The 15,693-nt window shown below is 40.1% G+C and overlaps 1 protein-coding gene across 1 annotated transcript in view; it reads left to right on the top strand.

Moving 5' to 3' along the window:
- The first annotated feature begins 1,276 nt into the window (after positions 1 to 1,276).
- IRAK1BP1 (interleukin 1 receptor associated kinase 1 binding protein 1) overlaps positions 1,277 to 15,693 on the top strand; it is a 31,113-nt gene continuing 16,696 nt past the window's right edge. The window contains 3 exon segments of the mRNA XM_020975519.1: positions 1,277 to 1,329; positions 1,331 to 1,439; positions 1,441 to 1,869. Of these exon segments, the coding sequence (XP_020831178.1) occupies positions 1,292 to 1,329; positions 1,331 to 1,439; positions 1,441 to 1,869 (576 nt within the window). The 5' untranslated portion in view covers positions 1,277 to 1,291.

Here is a 15,693-nt window from a genome sequence, read left to right as displayed (position 1 = left end):
AATATAAATGTTAGTAAACTACCAACCCCTAATCTAGCTTCCAAATTCTACCACTAATTCAATACAGTTTAAGGTATCAAACATATAAAGCATCCACCATGTGTCAGGCACTATAGTAGGCCCTGAGTAGTACAGAGATATAAAGTCCCTGCCTTCACAGAGCTTATATTACATGAGTCAGCATAAAATAGGGGATAGAGTACTAGACTTGGCCACAGTTCAAATCCTACCCCAGTCACTAGCTATGTTACCATGCATAAGTCACTTAATTTCTCAAAGCCTAGGTTTCCTCATCTGTAAAATGGAAATTCCCATATTATCCACCTGAAAAAGTTGTTATAAGGTTTAAATGAAAGAATGTTGCACAGTTTAAATGAGATGATATACGTAAAGCTTTTGTAGCAACTTTTTGGGAGGGGGAAATAAGTACACAAAATAAATATGTAGTAAATTTGGGGGGTGGGACACTAACAACTGAATAAGGAAAGGCCTCTTGGAAGAGCTGGCACTTGAGCTAACCCTTGAAGTGAAGTACAGATTCCAAAAGTCAGAAGTGAAGAGAGAAAACATTATTGGCTAAGAGATAAGTGAGCCACGGATAGAATGTATGTAAAGGGGAGAAGCAATTAGCCTAGTTTGGTTGAAACAAATAGGGAAAAGATGTAAAAATCAGTCTGGAAAAATGGATTAGAACCAGCATATGAAGGGCTTTACACATCAAAGGCTGTTTGTATTTTATCTTAGAAGTACTAGGCAGCCACTGAAGCTCCTTGAGTAAGGGAGTGACCCCCTGGGCCTAGTCCCTTTATCATTTTTGGAGGTCTGTGGAGGATGCATTGGAGAAGAGATTGGATACATAAAGACCCGTGAGGAGGTTATTACAATAGTTCAAGTAAAAGGGTGAGTGGATCACAGATCGAGAGATGGAAGCAGGGGTATGCAAGAAACAATTCTAACCAGGCTTTCCAGGCTCCCATTGTCTGCTTAAGAAAGTGTTAATAACACTGATTAAATTTTAAAATGTGTGTCCTGAATGCTAAACATTTACTAACACACTCCTGTCCAGAAGAGACTTCAGAGGTCATCTAATCCAACCCATTTTCTAAGATGAAAATAAGGAAGCAAGAGCCCAGAGAATGGTAAGGCTGTGAAGTGGCCCAGGTCCACCAAGCCCCGCGCTGCCCATTGCACTATATAGACAAGGGCCCAGAGCCACCACAGTGGGATGGACGCCTGCACGCCACGGAAGAGGCTCCCCCGGAGGAGGCCCACTAGGGTCCACGCATAGAGGATGACGGGGAACGTGTCAGCGGGGTTCTGCACAGTCCCTCCCCCGCCTGCAGCTGCTCAAGATTCAGCGAAAGCGCCGCGGGAAGCGCTCGCCGGGGCTGGCTCCCTAGAAGAGAGAAAGGGCTTCCCATCATTCCCTGCGCGACAGCGGAAAGCTCCCGGGACTCGCGCCGGAGGTCGATCGCGTCCTCTTTTCCCTCCCAGGACACCGTAGGCCGCGGTCGCCATGGGGACCTGAGGTCAGCTTACATGCCTTGGCCACCGGCTACCCGGTCCCGGGTGTTCGCCGAGCTGGCGCCGCTAAGTGAGAGGGGCCGGGATGGCTTCTGTGGCGCCGCCGGGGAGATGCTGCCGAACCTCCGCAGCCACTTGCCCCTCTGCGCGTCCTCGGCACCGCCATCGGCCCAGAATCCGGCCCGCGAGGTGCACGTGAGCGGCTCGGCGGAGATGTGCGGCCCGGACCGGGCGCTGGTTACGGTGAAGGTCAGCAGCACCAAAAACTCGGCCGCCGAGGCCAAGAACAGTGTGGGCCGCCGCCTGGACTACATCGTGCAGAGCCTGCAGAAACCCGGCATCCAGGTGAGAGGAGCCCTTAGGATGGCCGGGGGGCCGCAGCGTCGGGCCCCGAGAGGAGGTGATGGCGGGAGGAGGACAGGCAATGGGGACGGACGGGGGGAGGGCGCTGAGAGACTCCTTGGGGGGAGCTTCTGACTCTGTGCCAGTCTGGTGACGCCTTTGACTCCCCTCTATGAATCATATCGTACAGAAAATAAAATCCATAGGATTACAAAGGAAACCAGTTACAACGAAAGTTATCCTCCCCAAATATTGGTTGTTTTTTTTTTAGTGTTCATGCACCCCAGTTAAGAACCTCTGCTCTAAATGTAAATAAATTCAAGGGGTGGGGTGCTGTCTTTGATTTATTTTAAAATTTTGATTTGCGCTTTTAAATTTTAAGCATGTAAAAGGGTGAGCGTTTAAATTTCGAAAAGTTGCGGGCTGATACGAAAACTCTTTTTGCATTTAATTCAGCCTCTGTCTGCATCGGTAGAGGGAGCTGCCATACCTGGAGTTCCCCACCGGTCGGAAATCACGGGTCCCAACACTTACCCGCAGCCCTCCTGAAATAAAAAAATTAAAAGAATGCTCCTTGGTAGTGGGAAACAAGGGTTATCCTTAACCACATTGACGATATCTGTTTTCAGGTTTCTCTTGGGTATTCCCAGTGCCTCTCAAGCAGAATCTAGTCTAGTCAGAATTTGCTTGTATGTTGTTTTTAAGACAAGCCTTTGCCTTACTATCCAAATACTCCACTTTTTTTTCCCCCAGTACTAAATAAGTAATTAACTTTTAGCCACAATAGTTTAAAGAAGTCAAGCCAAGCAGTGTAGTGCACTGGAAAGAGCAGTGGACCTTGGTTCAAATCACTTTGCTATCTTGCATAAATCACTTAACCTTCACTGAATCTAGGTTTCCTCCTCTAGTGAGAGGAGATTAATTAGCTGACTCCAGAGAGGACCTTCACACTCTAGACCAGTGATCCTATATAGCAGGAGTTCTTTTTTTCTTTTTCTTTTTCAAATTGAATTTTATTACCCAATTATATTTCCCCAGTGACTTACATTGTAATTTTCAAGATGCTTAATCTTCGTTTTGATTGGTCTCCACTTGGAAGTGCTTGCAAACACAATTTCTCTGGCCCCCAGGTTTGGTCAGTTACTTAATAATCTGTACAACACATATACCTGGAAAACCTTTTTCTAATGCAACCTGTAATTTATCAATCTCTCTGTCTCTGTCTCTGATTTTCACATATTAGAGGTTTTAGTTAATTTTGTTTTTTTTAAGTAGGTCACACCTCTAAAATAGAAGATCATGGCTAATTCACTCTTCCTAAAGAGATAAAATGTTACTGTCAGGCAGAAAAGCATTTGGAGGCCTGACTTTTCCAGGATTGATGCAGCTGATATCAGATGCAGAATTTGAAGTCATGTCTTCCTTACCCTGAGTCCACAACTCTCTCTCTCTCTATAATACCATTCTGAATCTTCTAAAATGATTAAAGTCTTTATTGATGTCTTGTTCTGAAATCTCCTTATTACCTAGATCTAATACTGGACATTTATTAGAGTCTACTTAACCTGGAGTCTAAGAACTTGATAAATAGGCAGATATTTGTTTTATTAATTTAACATTATTCTGAGATGTACTTATGGGCTTCATCAGACTGCCAGAGAGGTCCATCACACAAAAAATGGTTAAGAATTCCTGGTTAGTAGATGGATTTCTAGTTCATAACTGCTTTCTGCCATCAATACTTATTCAGATTTCCTATCCAATGTTGGATATTTGCAGAGCTTTAGGAAAGCTCTGCTTAAACCAATGATGAGTAAAGATTGAATTTTGAAGTCCAATGCATTTGTATGTTAGTCATTTGATATTTGTACAAAAGATAACTGTAGAAAGTAAGTTGATAACAAATTTTTAAAAGGTTTCACGTTATATGTGTATTAAGTATTGTTAAGTTAAAATAACCTATAAAATAGCCAAGAAAATAACTTCTCAAAAAAAAAGGTTAACAACTATAAGCTCTGTTACAATCTGGTTCAAATGTTAAAAAACCACTGTATATACAGTGTTTGCATAAATATGTATATTGAGATCATGAGGAGTTATCTTCTGCTAGGATATAAAAGAAGTCACTTGATTCTGCTGTAATTGTACTGAAATTCAATATTCAGGGCAAGTAAAATGAAATAGTAATCTCCCAGTTATCTGTTCTAATAAAGGAAAGCAGTCATGTGGATAATTCAAAGCAGTAGATAATCCAAAAAGTCATTTAAATTATACTTTGGAATGGATCATACAAGGTTTTCAAAGTCATGGGGCACTTTTAAACTTTAATCACTTAGATTGTGACTATTTTTACAAATGACACTTAAAAGCAAATGTTACAAAAGTATAGGGCAACTTCATTACAAATGCAGCTATGTACAACATATTCTCATTTCACATTCTGTGACAGAAAAATGTTACAGTATGTTTAACAGAACTAAAGTCCTTACGGGGGAAAGAATTCTGTTGACCTTTATGTATGCCCTTTTCAACATAGCTTATGGTACTTACTATCACTCTGCCTTCAGGTTTAAAAAAAAAAAGATTCTTTAGCTGAGTATCTTGGCTGATTCCAGCTATCATGACATTCAGAAGAAGATGTAAAAGAGTAGTCCCAAAACATCATTATTACAATTGATACAAGTCCAAAACAGATTGGTATTTGGTATATTTGGTATATGCTTTCCTCCCTCCCCCCAGTTCTAAATAAATAGCATCTGGCTGCTGGGGCATCATCTTGCTAGATACTGAGTATGAACAGTATTTAAATAAAACACAGAGCTATATAATAAAAACTTAAAAGCCAGCAGCTCCAGGGTCTTTGGTTCACAATAATAATGTATTTTTACATAAATCCGCACATTTAGTAGAAAAGCTTATAATAATAAATATGTAAAAGTGTGACTTACTGCAATTGTATTTGAGTACATCATTCAGGACACAGACCTAACAGATTTTAAACCAGATTATAGAATTTAAAACTGAACAGGACTTAAGAGACCATTTAGTCTAACCCTGTCATATTACCAGATGAGGAAACTGGTATCAGTAAAAGTTGCTTATAGTTTTACAGCTAGTAGCAGAGCTGAAACGAGGATGTAGGTCTCCTAATTCAAAGTTTAGGGCTTTTTCTACCAAACAATTTAATTACCTCCTAACCTAGGGACATAAAGGCCTGTGTGTTAAAGAAGACCACAGCCCATAGAACAACAAAAGCCTGACAACTTAGAGTTAAGACCTACAGCTTTTTAATAGTGGACATGGGAGTTTTAAACTAACTAGAATCATAGTTTTAAAAGCTGGAAAGGACCTTAAAAGATATCAGGTCCAACCCCCTCATTTTTTTATTAAAGAACTGAGACCCAAAAAAGTTCACATAGAATCAGAAATCTAAAGCTGAAAGGGGCTCCTGAGGCCATCTAGCCCAACCCTCTCATTCTGCAGATGAGGACCTGAGGCCCAGAGAGGGTGAGATGACATACCCTTCATTCAAGTTTACAAAGGTAGTAAGTATCAGAACTGGGATTTGACCCCAGACTGTATGCTACCTCTTACCAATCAAGACACTCTCACATTCTTTTGCTTACTCACAAATAAAGGAAGGAAATAATACTCTTCTATGATAGTTGGCTGAGCAAGTTTCTCTAACTGTTCACACCTAATTTAACTGAGCCTTCCAACTATGGTAATGTCCCTCATAGTGCCTGCCCCTTTTGTGTATTTTCTGCATTATTTATGCCTGCTAATTAGATTGTAAATTCCTTGGTAGTGGGGACTCTGTCATTTTATTTCTATTTCCTCAAACCTGCTAACTTAGTGAGTTGAACATAGTAAGAGTTCAATTCATTCATTCTTTCTACAACCGTATATTATATGCCTGCTTTATGCAAGGCTTTGTGCTACGCTCAGCTGTTACAGAAATGAAGAAAAGTGCTTGAGGACATGCATGCACACATACACACACCTCTAGATGGTATAGTGAATAGAGTACTGGGCCTGGAGTCAGGTGTGCTCTTCTTCCTGAGTTCAAATCTAGCCTCAGACACTTACTAGCTGTGTGACCCTGAGCAAGCCACTTAACCCTGTCTGCCGCAGTTTCCTCATCTGTAAAATGAGCTGGAGAAGAAAATAGCAAACTACTCCAGTATCTTTGCTAAGAAAACCCCAAATGAACTATTCCCAAAGGGTTATAATACCATGCATACCCTTTGACCAAGCAATACCACTATTAGGTCTGTATCCCAAAGAGATAAAAACAAAAAGGAAAAGACCTATATGTACAAAAATATTTCTAGCAGCTATGTTTATGGTGACAAAGAGTAGGAAATTGAGGTGATGTCCATCAGTTGGGTAATGACTGAACAATTTGTTGTATATAGTGGTGATGGAATATTCTTGAGCTATAAGAAATGATGATCAGGGCAAAACATACTTCTAGGAGCCAACATGTAGAGTAAGCAGTAAATCACTGTAATTCTCCCATATTCACCTCCAAACAACCATAAAATAGTGTCCCAAACAAATCCCTCCATCCCCCATATGCCTCAGCATAGCCAGGGGAACAGGCAAACTCCACCTCTGAGAACTGTCACGTGCTTCAGTATAACCCACAACAAACAGGTAGACTCTGGGTGCCTAAGTGAACAGGCAGCCTCTAGGGATGGGCCCCCTCCAGTGGCCAGATCACCATGTGCTTCAATGTATCACCAGGGAAATGCAGAAACACCCCCACAGGCCTCAGCATATGCCAGACACTAATGCTAGGAAATGTCCCCCCACCTTAGCACCAGAGACCCTTATGGCCTCCAGGATCACTAGCCACACCCCACCCCCTCATCACAGCAACAGACACCAGGGTCCCCTGTGGGCTTCAGGGAAACATCAGTTAACACCAGGAAAACAGCCAGGGCCTATAGCGCCTGGCACAAGAATTCCGAAACAGCGCCCCTTCCACCCCAGGAGCAGAGCTCAAATTTAAAAGAAAGGAAAAAGTCCAAAAAAGATGAACAGAAAACAGCAACAAAGAAGCTGACTATAGAAAGTTATTATGGTGACTGGGAAGATCAAGACACAAACTCAGAAGAAGACAACAATATCAAAACACCTATGGGCAAAGCCCCAAAGAAAAGTGGGAAGTGGTCTCAAGCCCAGAATGAACTCTTGTGGAAGAGTTCAAAAAGGAGCTTAAAAATCATATAAGAGAGATAGAAGAAAAATTGGTAAAATAAATGAGAGTGATACAAGAGAATTATGGAAAAAAGAGTCACCAGCTTGGAAAAAGAAAACAAAAAGTAGAATTGGCCAAATGGAAAAGTACAAAAGCTAACTGAGAAAAACAACTTCTTAAAGTCAGAATTGAAATCTGCCCAGCACAGCAGCAGCCTTTCTTCCCCACAGTGGTCAGCTATAACCCCTGACTTCCCAGCAGCCATGTCAAAGGGACCCACTGTTGGCATTGATCGTGGCACCACTTACTCCTGAGTGGGTGTCTTCCAACAGGGAAAGTGGAAATCATTGCTAATGACCAAGGAAACAGAACCACCCCAAGATATGTCACCTTCACCAACACAGAAGTGATGCTGCAACGATCAAGTTGCGATGAATGCCACCAACATAGTTTTTGATGCCAAACGTCTGATTGATTGCAGATTTGATGATGCAATTGTGCAGTCAAACAGGAAACATTGTCCTTTTATGGTGGTGAATGATGCAGGTCCAAGTGGAGTACAAAGGACATACCAAAAGTTTCTATCCAGAAGTATCTTCTGTGGTCTTGACCAAGATGAAAGAAATTGCTGAAGCTTACCTTGGGAAGACTGTCACAAATGCTGTGGTCACAGAACCAGCCTATTTCAATGATTTCCAATGTCAGGCCACCAGAGATGCTGGAACTATTGCTGGTCTCAATGTGCTCCGAATCATCAGTGAGCCAGTTGCTGCAGCTATTGCTTGTGGCTTGGACAAAAAGGTTGGTGCCAAGAGAAATGTCTTGATCTTTGACCTGGGAGGTGATACTTTTGATGTCTCCATTCTTACCACTGAAGATAGCATCTTTGAGGTCAAGTCCATAGCTGGGACACTCACTTCAATGGGGAGGACTTTGACAACTGGATGGTCAACCATTTCATTGCCAAGTTCAAGCAAAAGCTCAAGAAGGACATCATTTGGAAGAGCTAGGTGGCGCAGTGGATAGAGCTCTGTCCTTAGTCAGAAGGACATCATTTGGAACAGCTAGGTGGCGCAGTGGATAGAGCTCTGTCCTTAGAGTCAGAAGGACCTGAGTTCAAATCTGGCCTCAGACACATGAGACTTACTAGCTGTATGACCCTGGGCAAGTCACTTAACCACGACTATCTAACCAAAAGGGGGAAAAAAGGCCATCAGTGAGAACAAGAGGGCTGTTCGCCATCTGCATACCATTTGTGAACATGCAAAGCATACCCTCCCATCTAGTACCCAGGCCACTATTGAGATTGACTCACTCTCTGAAGGTATCAACTTCTATACATTAGTCACCCAAGCCTGTTTTGAAGAGGTGAATGTTAACATCTTCCGTGGCCCTAGGGAAAAGGCCCAAAGAGATGCCAAGCTAGATAAATCACAGATTCATGACATTGTCCTGGTGGGTGGTTCGACTTGCATTCCCAAAATCCAGAAGTTTCCATAAGACTTCTTCAGTGGCAAGCAGCTCAACAAGAATGTCAGTCCTGATGAGGCTGTTGCCTATGGTGCAGTTGTCCAGGCTGCCATTTTGTCTGGAGATAAATCTTAACATGTCCAGAATTTGTTGCTGTTGGATGTCACTCCCCTTTCCCTTGGCATTGAAACTGCTGGTGGAGTTATGACAGTTCTGATCAAACGTAATACCACCATCCCCACCAAGCAGACACAGACCTTCGCCATATATTCAGACAACCAGCCTGGTGTGCCTGTTCAGGTTTATGAAGGTGAGAGAGCAATGACAAAGGATAACAACCTGCTTGGCAAGTTTGAGCCCATAGGAATCCCTCCAGCACCCAGGTGTGTTCCTCAGATTTAAGTAACATTTGACATTAATGCAAATGGCATCCTTAGTGTTTCTGCTGTGGATAAGAGCATAGGCAAGGAGAACAACATCACCATCACCAATGATAAAGATCATCTGAGCAAAGAAGACATTGAGTATATGGTCTAGGAGGCTGAGAAATACAAGGCTGAAGATGAGAAGCAGAGAGACAAGGTCTGTTCCAAGAATTGTCTTGAATTTCATGCTTTCAACATAAAGGCTACCATACAGGATGAAAAATTGCAAGGCAAAATTGGTGGAGACAAACAGAAGATCCTTGACAAATGTAATGAAATAATCAACTGGTTGGAAGAGAACCAGACTGCTAAGAAGGAAGAATTTGAGCATCAGCAGAAAGAACTGGAGAAGGTCTGCAACTCCATCATTACTAAGCTGTACCAGAGTGCAGGGGGGCATGCCGGGGGGCATGCCAGGAATCATGCCTGGTGGGTCCCCAGGGAGTGGAGCAGCCCCATTTGGAGGTACTTCTTCTGGATCCACCATTGAAGAGGTCAATCAAACTGAGCATTCCACACAGCTTTCCAAAAATTGAAGTCTCAAATTTGAAGCCAAAGCAGTAGTGGTTTAAAAGTAACATTTAGGCTACTGTGTAAATATGGGCATTCTGAATACTTGAATGTGTGTAGAGGGAGAGAAGTGAACAGCATTGCATGGTATCGGTACTGTAAGCAAGTAGAAATGCAATTCTTGTCCTGGAGAATAATATCTATTTAAAATTGGCACCATAAAAAAAGTTATAATTGGGCAAAGTGGGAGCTAATGACTTTATGAGACATCAAGAATCAGTAAAACAAATTCAAAAGAATGAAGAAAATAGAAGAAAATGTAGAGTACCTCATTGGAAAAACAGGAGATCCAGGAGAGACAACGTCAGAATCATTGGACTACCTGAAAGCCATAATCAAAAGGACTTAGAATGTTTCAAGAAATTATCAAGGAAAACTGCCTTGATATCCTGGAACCAGAAGGCAAAATAGGCATTGAAAGACTCCACTGATCACCTCAGGAAAGAAATCCCAAAATAAAAACTCCAAAGAACATTATAGCCAAATTACAGAATTATCAGGTCAGGGAAAAAATGCTGCAGGTGGCCAGAAAGACACAATTCAAATATTGGAGAGCTGCATTCAGGATTATACAGGACTTGGCAGGTACCACATTAAAGGATCAGAACTCATAGAACATGATATTCCAGATGACAAAGGAGCTAGGACTACACCCAAGAACCACCTCCCCAGCTAAATTAAGAAAAATACTTCAAGGCAAAAAATGGTAATTCAATGAAATAGAAGGATTTCAGGCTTTCATAAGAAGATCAGAATTGAACAAAAAAAATGATCTGCGATGTCAAGACCCAAGAGACGCCTAAAAAGGGGAAAGGGGGAACAAGAACATAAGGGATTCCATGGAACTGAACTGTTTACATCCCTACATGGGAATATGATGCTTGTGATTCTTAAAAACTGTACCAGTAATAGTACAGCTAGAAGGAATAGACAGGAGATATGAGTAAATGGTGAATTTGAAGGAATGACTTGAAAAAACAGGGAAGAGTAAGAGGAGTATATTGGGTGCAGAAGGAAGGGAGAGGTAGAATAGGGTAAATTATTTCACATAAAGAAGCAAGAAAAACCTGTTACATTGGAAAGACACATAGGAGGATGAGCAATGGACATCACTTGAACCTTACTCTCATCAGTTTTGGCTCAAAAAGGGAATAATATACAATTGAATATAGAAATATATCTTATCCAACAGGGAAGTAGGAGAGGAGAGTAAGTAAAAGGTGTGTGGGGGAAGGTAGGAAATGACAGAAGAGAGGGCAGACCAGAGGAGGCAGTAGAGAGAAGCAATATACTGTCAAGAAGGAAAAGAGTGAAAGGTGAGAGAGGATAGACAGAAGGAAAAATAGGATAGAGGGTAATGCACAGTAATAATAACTGTGAACATGAATGAGAAGAACTCTCCCATAAAATGGAAGCAGATAGAAGAATGGATCAAAAACCAGAATCCTACGATATGTTGTTTATAAGAAATATACCTAAAAGGGGCAGCTGGGTGGCACAGTGGATAGAACATTGGCCCTGAAGTCAGGAGGACCTAAGTTCAAATGTGGCCTCAGACCAAACACTTGACACTTACTAGCTGTGTGACCCTGGGCAAGTCACTTAACCCTAATTGCCTAAAAAGAAAGAAAGAAACACACTTGAAGCAAAGAGACACACACAGAGTAAAGGTAAGGGACTAGAGCAGAACCTATTATGCTTCAGCTGAAGTAAAAAAAAAAAAAGCAGGGATAGCAATCCTGATCTCAGACAAAGCAAAAGCAAAAATAGACCTAATTAAAAGAGATAAGGAAGGAAACTACATCTTGCTAAAAGGTACCATAGACAATGAAGTAATATCAATACTAAACATATATGCATCAAGTAGAATAGCATCCAGATTCTTAAAGGAGAAGTTAAGTGAGTTATAGGTTCATGACCAAATGAGAGAGAGCATTACAAAATATAAAATAGATAATTTTTATTATATTAAATTAAAAGGCTTTGCACAAACAAAACCGATGCACCCAGGATTAGAAGGAAAGCAGAAAGCTGGGAAACAATTTTTACAGCAATTGTTTCAGATAAAGACCTCATTTCTCAAAATATATAGAGAACTGAGTCAAATTTATAAGAATACAAGCCATTCCCCAGTTGATAAATGGTCAAAGGCTATGAACAGGCAGTTTTCAGATGAAGAAATCAAAGTTACCTGTAGGAATACAAAGAAGTGCTCTAAATCACTTTTGATTGGAGAAATACAAATTAAAACAACTCTGAGGTACCACCTCATACGTATCAGATTGGATAATATGATGAAAAAGTAAAATTATAAATGTTGGAGAGTGTGTGGGAAAATTGGGACACTAATGCACTGTTGGTAGAGTTGTGAATTGATCCAACCATTCTGGAGAGCAATTTGGAACTATGCCCAAAGACAACCAAACTGCACATAGCCTTTGATCCAGCAATACCACTACTAGGTCTGTATCCCAAGAGATCATAAAAAAGTGAAAAGGATCCACATGTACAAAAATATTTATAGCAGCCCTTTTCATAATGGCAAAATAGTGGAATCTGAAGGAATGACCATGAATTGGGGAATGGCTGAACAAGCTGTGATATGTGAATGTAGTGAAATACTATTGTACAGTAAGTGGTGAACAGACAGATTTCAAAGGAACCTGGAAATACTTGTATGAAATGGTGCAAAGTGAAATGAGCAGAACCAGGAAAGCACTGTACATAGTATCAGCAACATTGTGTGATTAACTATGAATGACTCAGCTCTTCTCAGCAATACAGTGATCCAAGACAGGTACAAAGGACTCATGAAGGAAAATGCTGTCCACATCCAGATAAGGAACTGATGGACTCTTAATTCGGGAAGCATACTTTTTTTCACATACTTTATTCTTTTTCATGTTTTTTTTCCTTGTGATCTGTTTCTTCACAATTATGACTAATATGGAAATGTTTTATATGATATCAAATTGCTTACCATTTGGGGGGCAGGAGGGTGGTAGAAAAAATTTGAAACTCAAAAATCTTATAAAAATAAATGCTAAAAATTATCTTGATATGTAGTTGGAAAAAATAAAATACTATTTAAGTGAAAAAAATGATGAGCAGGATGTTCTCAGAAAAACCTGGAAAGACTTATATGAATTGATGTAGAGTGGAATGTGCAGAACCAAGAGAGCATTGTACAAAGTAACAGCAATGTTGTACAATGATCAATTGTGAATGACTTAAGTGTTCTCAGAAATACAAGACAATTCCGAAGGACTTATGATGAAAACTGCTATCCATCTCCTGAGAAAGAACTGATAGAATCTGAATGCAGATTAAAGCATACTTGTTCTTTATGTTCTTTATTTTTCTTGCTTTTTATTTGTTTTTTTGGTCTGTGTTTTCTTTCACAACGTGACTAACCTGGAAATATGTTTTACATGACTGAATATGTATAACCAATATCCAGTTGCTTGCCTTCTCAATGAGAGGGGGAGGGAAAGGAGAGAGAGAACTTAGAAATCAAAATTTTAGAAAAACGAATGTAAAAAATTGTTTTTACGTGTATTTGGGGAGGGAAAAATGTTAAAGAAAAAAGAAAACCCAAATGGGGCCATGAAGAGTCAGAAACAACTGAACCACACCATACATACATACATACATACATACATACATACATACATACATACATACGTACATGCGTGTATGTGTGTGTATACATATACATACACCCCAAGAAGCTTTTCATTCCCCTGGGTGACATAACCTAAAAAGAGTCAAGTAAATAAAAGATAATTTAAGTAAAGTGCGAGCACTAACAACTAGGGAGGAAAAAGCTAGGGACCTATCCTGAGAGGTGGATATAAGGAGGGAATAAGTTTCAGGCATGCCTGTACAAAGGCATGAAGTTTGAGGAAGGTGTGAAGTTTGGGGAAAGGCTGGTAGGACAGTTTGGCTGGAATTTTAGAGTGTATAAGGGAAATAATTTGAAATAAATCTGGAAAGGGTAAGAAGTATGTCATCAACGGCTTTAAATGATAATTTATGAATTTGTATTTTATCCTAAAGGCAATAGGATAAAACCACTGAAGATTCTTAGGTTAGTGACATGATCATCCTGGTGCTTTAGGAAGATAAATTTGGCAGCTATGTGAAGTATGCATTATAAAAGGGAGAGACTAGAAGTTGGGAACCAGTTCAGATTAAATATGTATTTTATTTAACTGAATCAAACACATTTCTTTCAGTACTTGGAGAAGGAATTCTAATAACAACCATAATAATGATTCTTGGGAGCAAAGGTTTCCATCAGCAGCAATGGCAGTTATCAATTTGGTTTTATTTGGTTGGGAGTGGGAAAATTACTTTTATTTGGTAAGTATTGGGACTTAAGTGGTAGTGACACCATTGAAAAGGTGGTAAAGGGGACTCTGATGATGGTAGTTTCCTATGACATTAATGGCAGGGGCTCTAAGAGCAGTTTCAGTTTTCATAGCAGTAGAAGGGCATAATTGGCCATTCTCACTTAGTCAGGAATTGCTTTCAGTAACAATCATTCCTTGATTTATTTTTCTAATAATTTTTATTGTAATCTTTTGTTTTTATGTCAACTACATTTCCCAGAGCAGATATCCCTTCCTGCTTCCTGTCCAGGAGAGTAATCCCTTTTAACAAAGAATAAAAAAGAGGGGAAAAACAGTTCAGCCAAACCAAGCAGCATATGGGAAAAAATCTGGCTTTTATGCAGTACCCCAACACATGGAAAAGTCTGATTGTATGCAATATCCCAAATTTATGGTATGTCAGCTTTTCACAAAATCAAAGAGAGGTTCCTTTTCATATTTCTTATTTGGGGCCAAACTCCTAATTTCACAGTATTTAGCTTTCTGTGTTTGGTGGTAGTTGTTCTTTGCATTTACAATGTTGCTGTCATTGAATATATTGTCTAGAATACTAGCTCCTTGAGGGCAGGAACTAGATTTTTGCCTTACTTACTTTATATCCTCAGCATTCAACATTGTAGCTGGCATATTTTTTTTGTTTAGTCTTTTTCTGTCAAGTCCAGGTCTTCATGACCCCATTGGAGGTTTTCTTGGCAAAGATACTGAAGTAGTTTGCCTTTTTCTTCTCCAGCTTATTTTACAGATGAGGAAACTGGGGCACAAAGGGTTAAGTGATTTCCTCAGGGTCACGCAGCTAGTAAGTGTATGAGGCCAGATTTGAACTAAGGAAGAGATGAGTATCTCTGACTCCAAGCCTGGTAAGCTATCCACTGTGTGACCTTGCTGCCCAGTTGGCAATAATGATCACTTAATAAGTGCTTCTTGATTGGCTTGATTGACTTTTTCTGTTTACTTCACTTTGAATCAATTCATATAAGTCTTCCCAAACTTCTCTGTATTCATCCTACTGTTTCTTCCAGCGCAGTAATATTCCATTACATTCATGTACTACAACTTGTTTAGCAATTTCCACTTGATTAGCATCTGCTTTGTTACCAATGCTTTGCTATAGTGCAGTTTGTTGCTTCAGAATTATATACATATAGCAACTGTTGCTATAAATATTGTGGTGTATAGAAAGCCTTTCTTTTTACTATTAACCTCCTTCTAGGTAGAGGAGGAGAGGGCAAGGCAGGTATATGCCAACAGTGGGATCTCTAGGTTAAAGATATGAATATTTTAGTCACTTTCTTTGAATAGTTCCAAATTGCTTTCCAGAATGGTTGATAGAGTACAGCTGAATCAATTCACAGCTCCGCCAACAGTGAATTAGTATACCTGTCTCTCCACAACCCTTCCAATATTAAAGGTAACTAGGTGGCACAGTGGATAAAGTGTTGGGTTTGAAATTAGGAAGACATGAGTTCAGATCCGACCATAGACACTTAACTAACTATGTAACCCAGAGCAAGTTACTTAACCTCTGTTTGCTTCAGCTTCCTCCACTGTAAGATGAGGATAATAATATCACCTACTTCTCACGGTTGTTTGTGAGGATCAAATGAGAATAATATTTGTAAAGCATGATATACAGTGACTGGCATATAGTAGTTGATGCCATATAAATGCTTGTTTCCTTTTACCTTCTCCCCTACCAATGTTGACCATTTCCAATTTTTAACCTCTTTTCTAATTTGCTGGGTATCAGGTAAAATCTCAGAGT

This window comes from Phascolarctos cinereus, unplaced genomic scaffold (assembly GCF_003287225.1).
Source record: "Phascolarctos cinereus isolate Bilbo 61053 unplaced genomic scaffold, phaCin_HiC Scaffold_5;HRSCAF=322, whole genome shotgun sequence".
Classification (NCBI taxonomy): Eukaryota; Metazoa; Chordata; class Mammalia; order Diprotodontia; family Phascolarctidae; genus Phascolarctos; species Phascolarctos cinereus.
The sequence above is the reverse complement of the archived record's forward strand: the minus strand, read 5'-3'. Positions and strand labels throughout refer to the sequence as shown.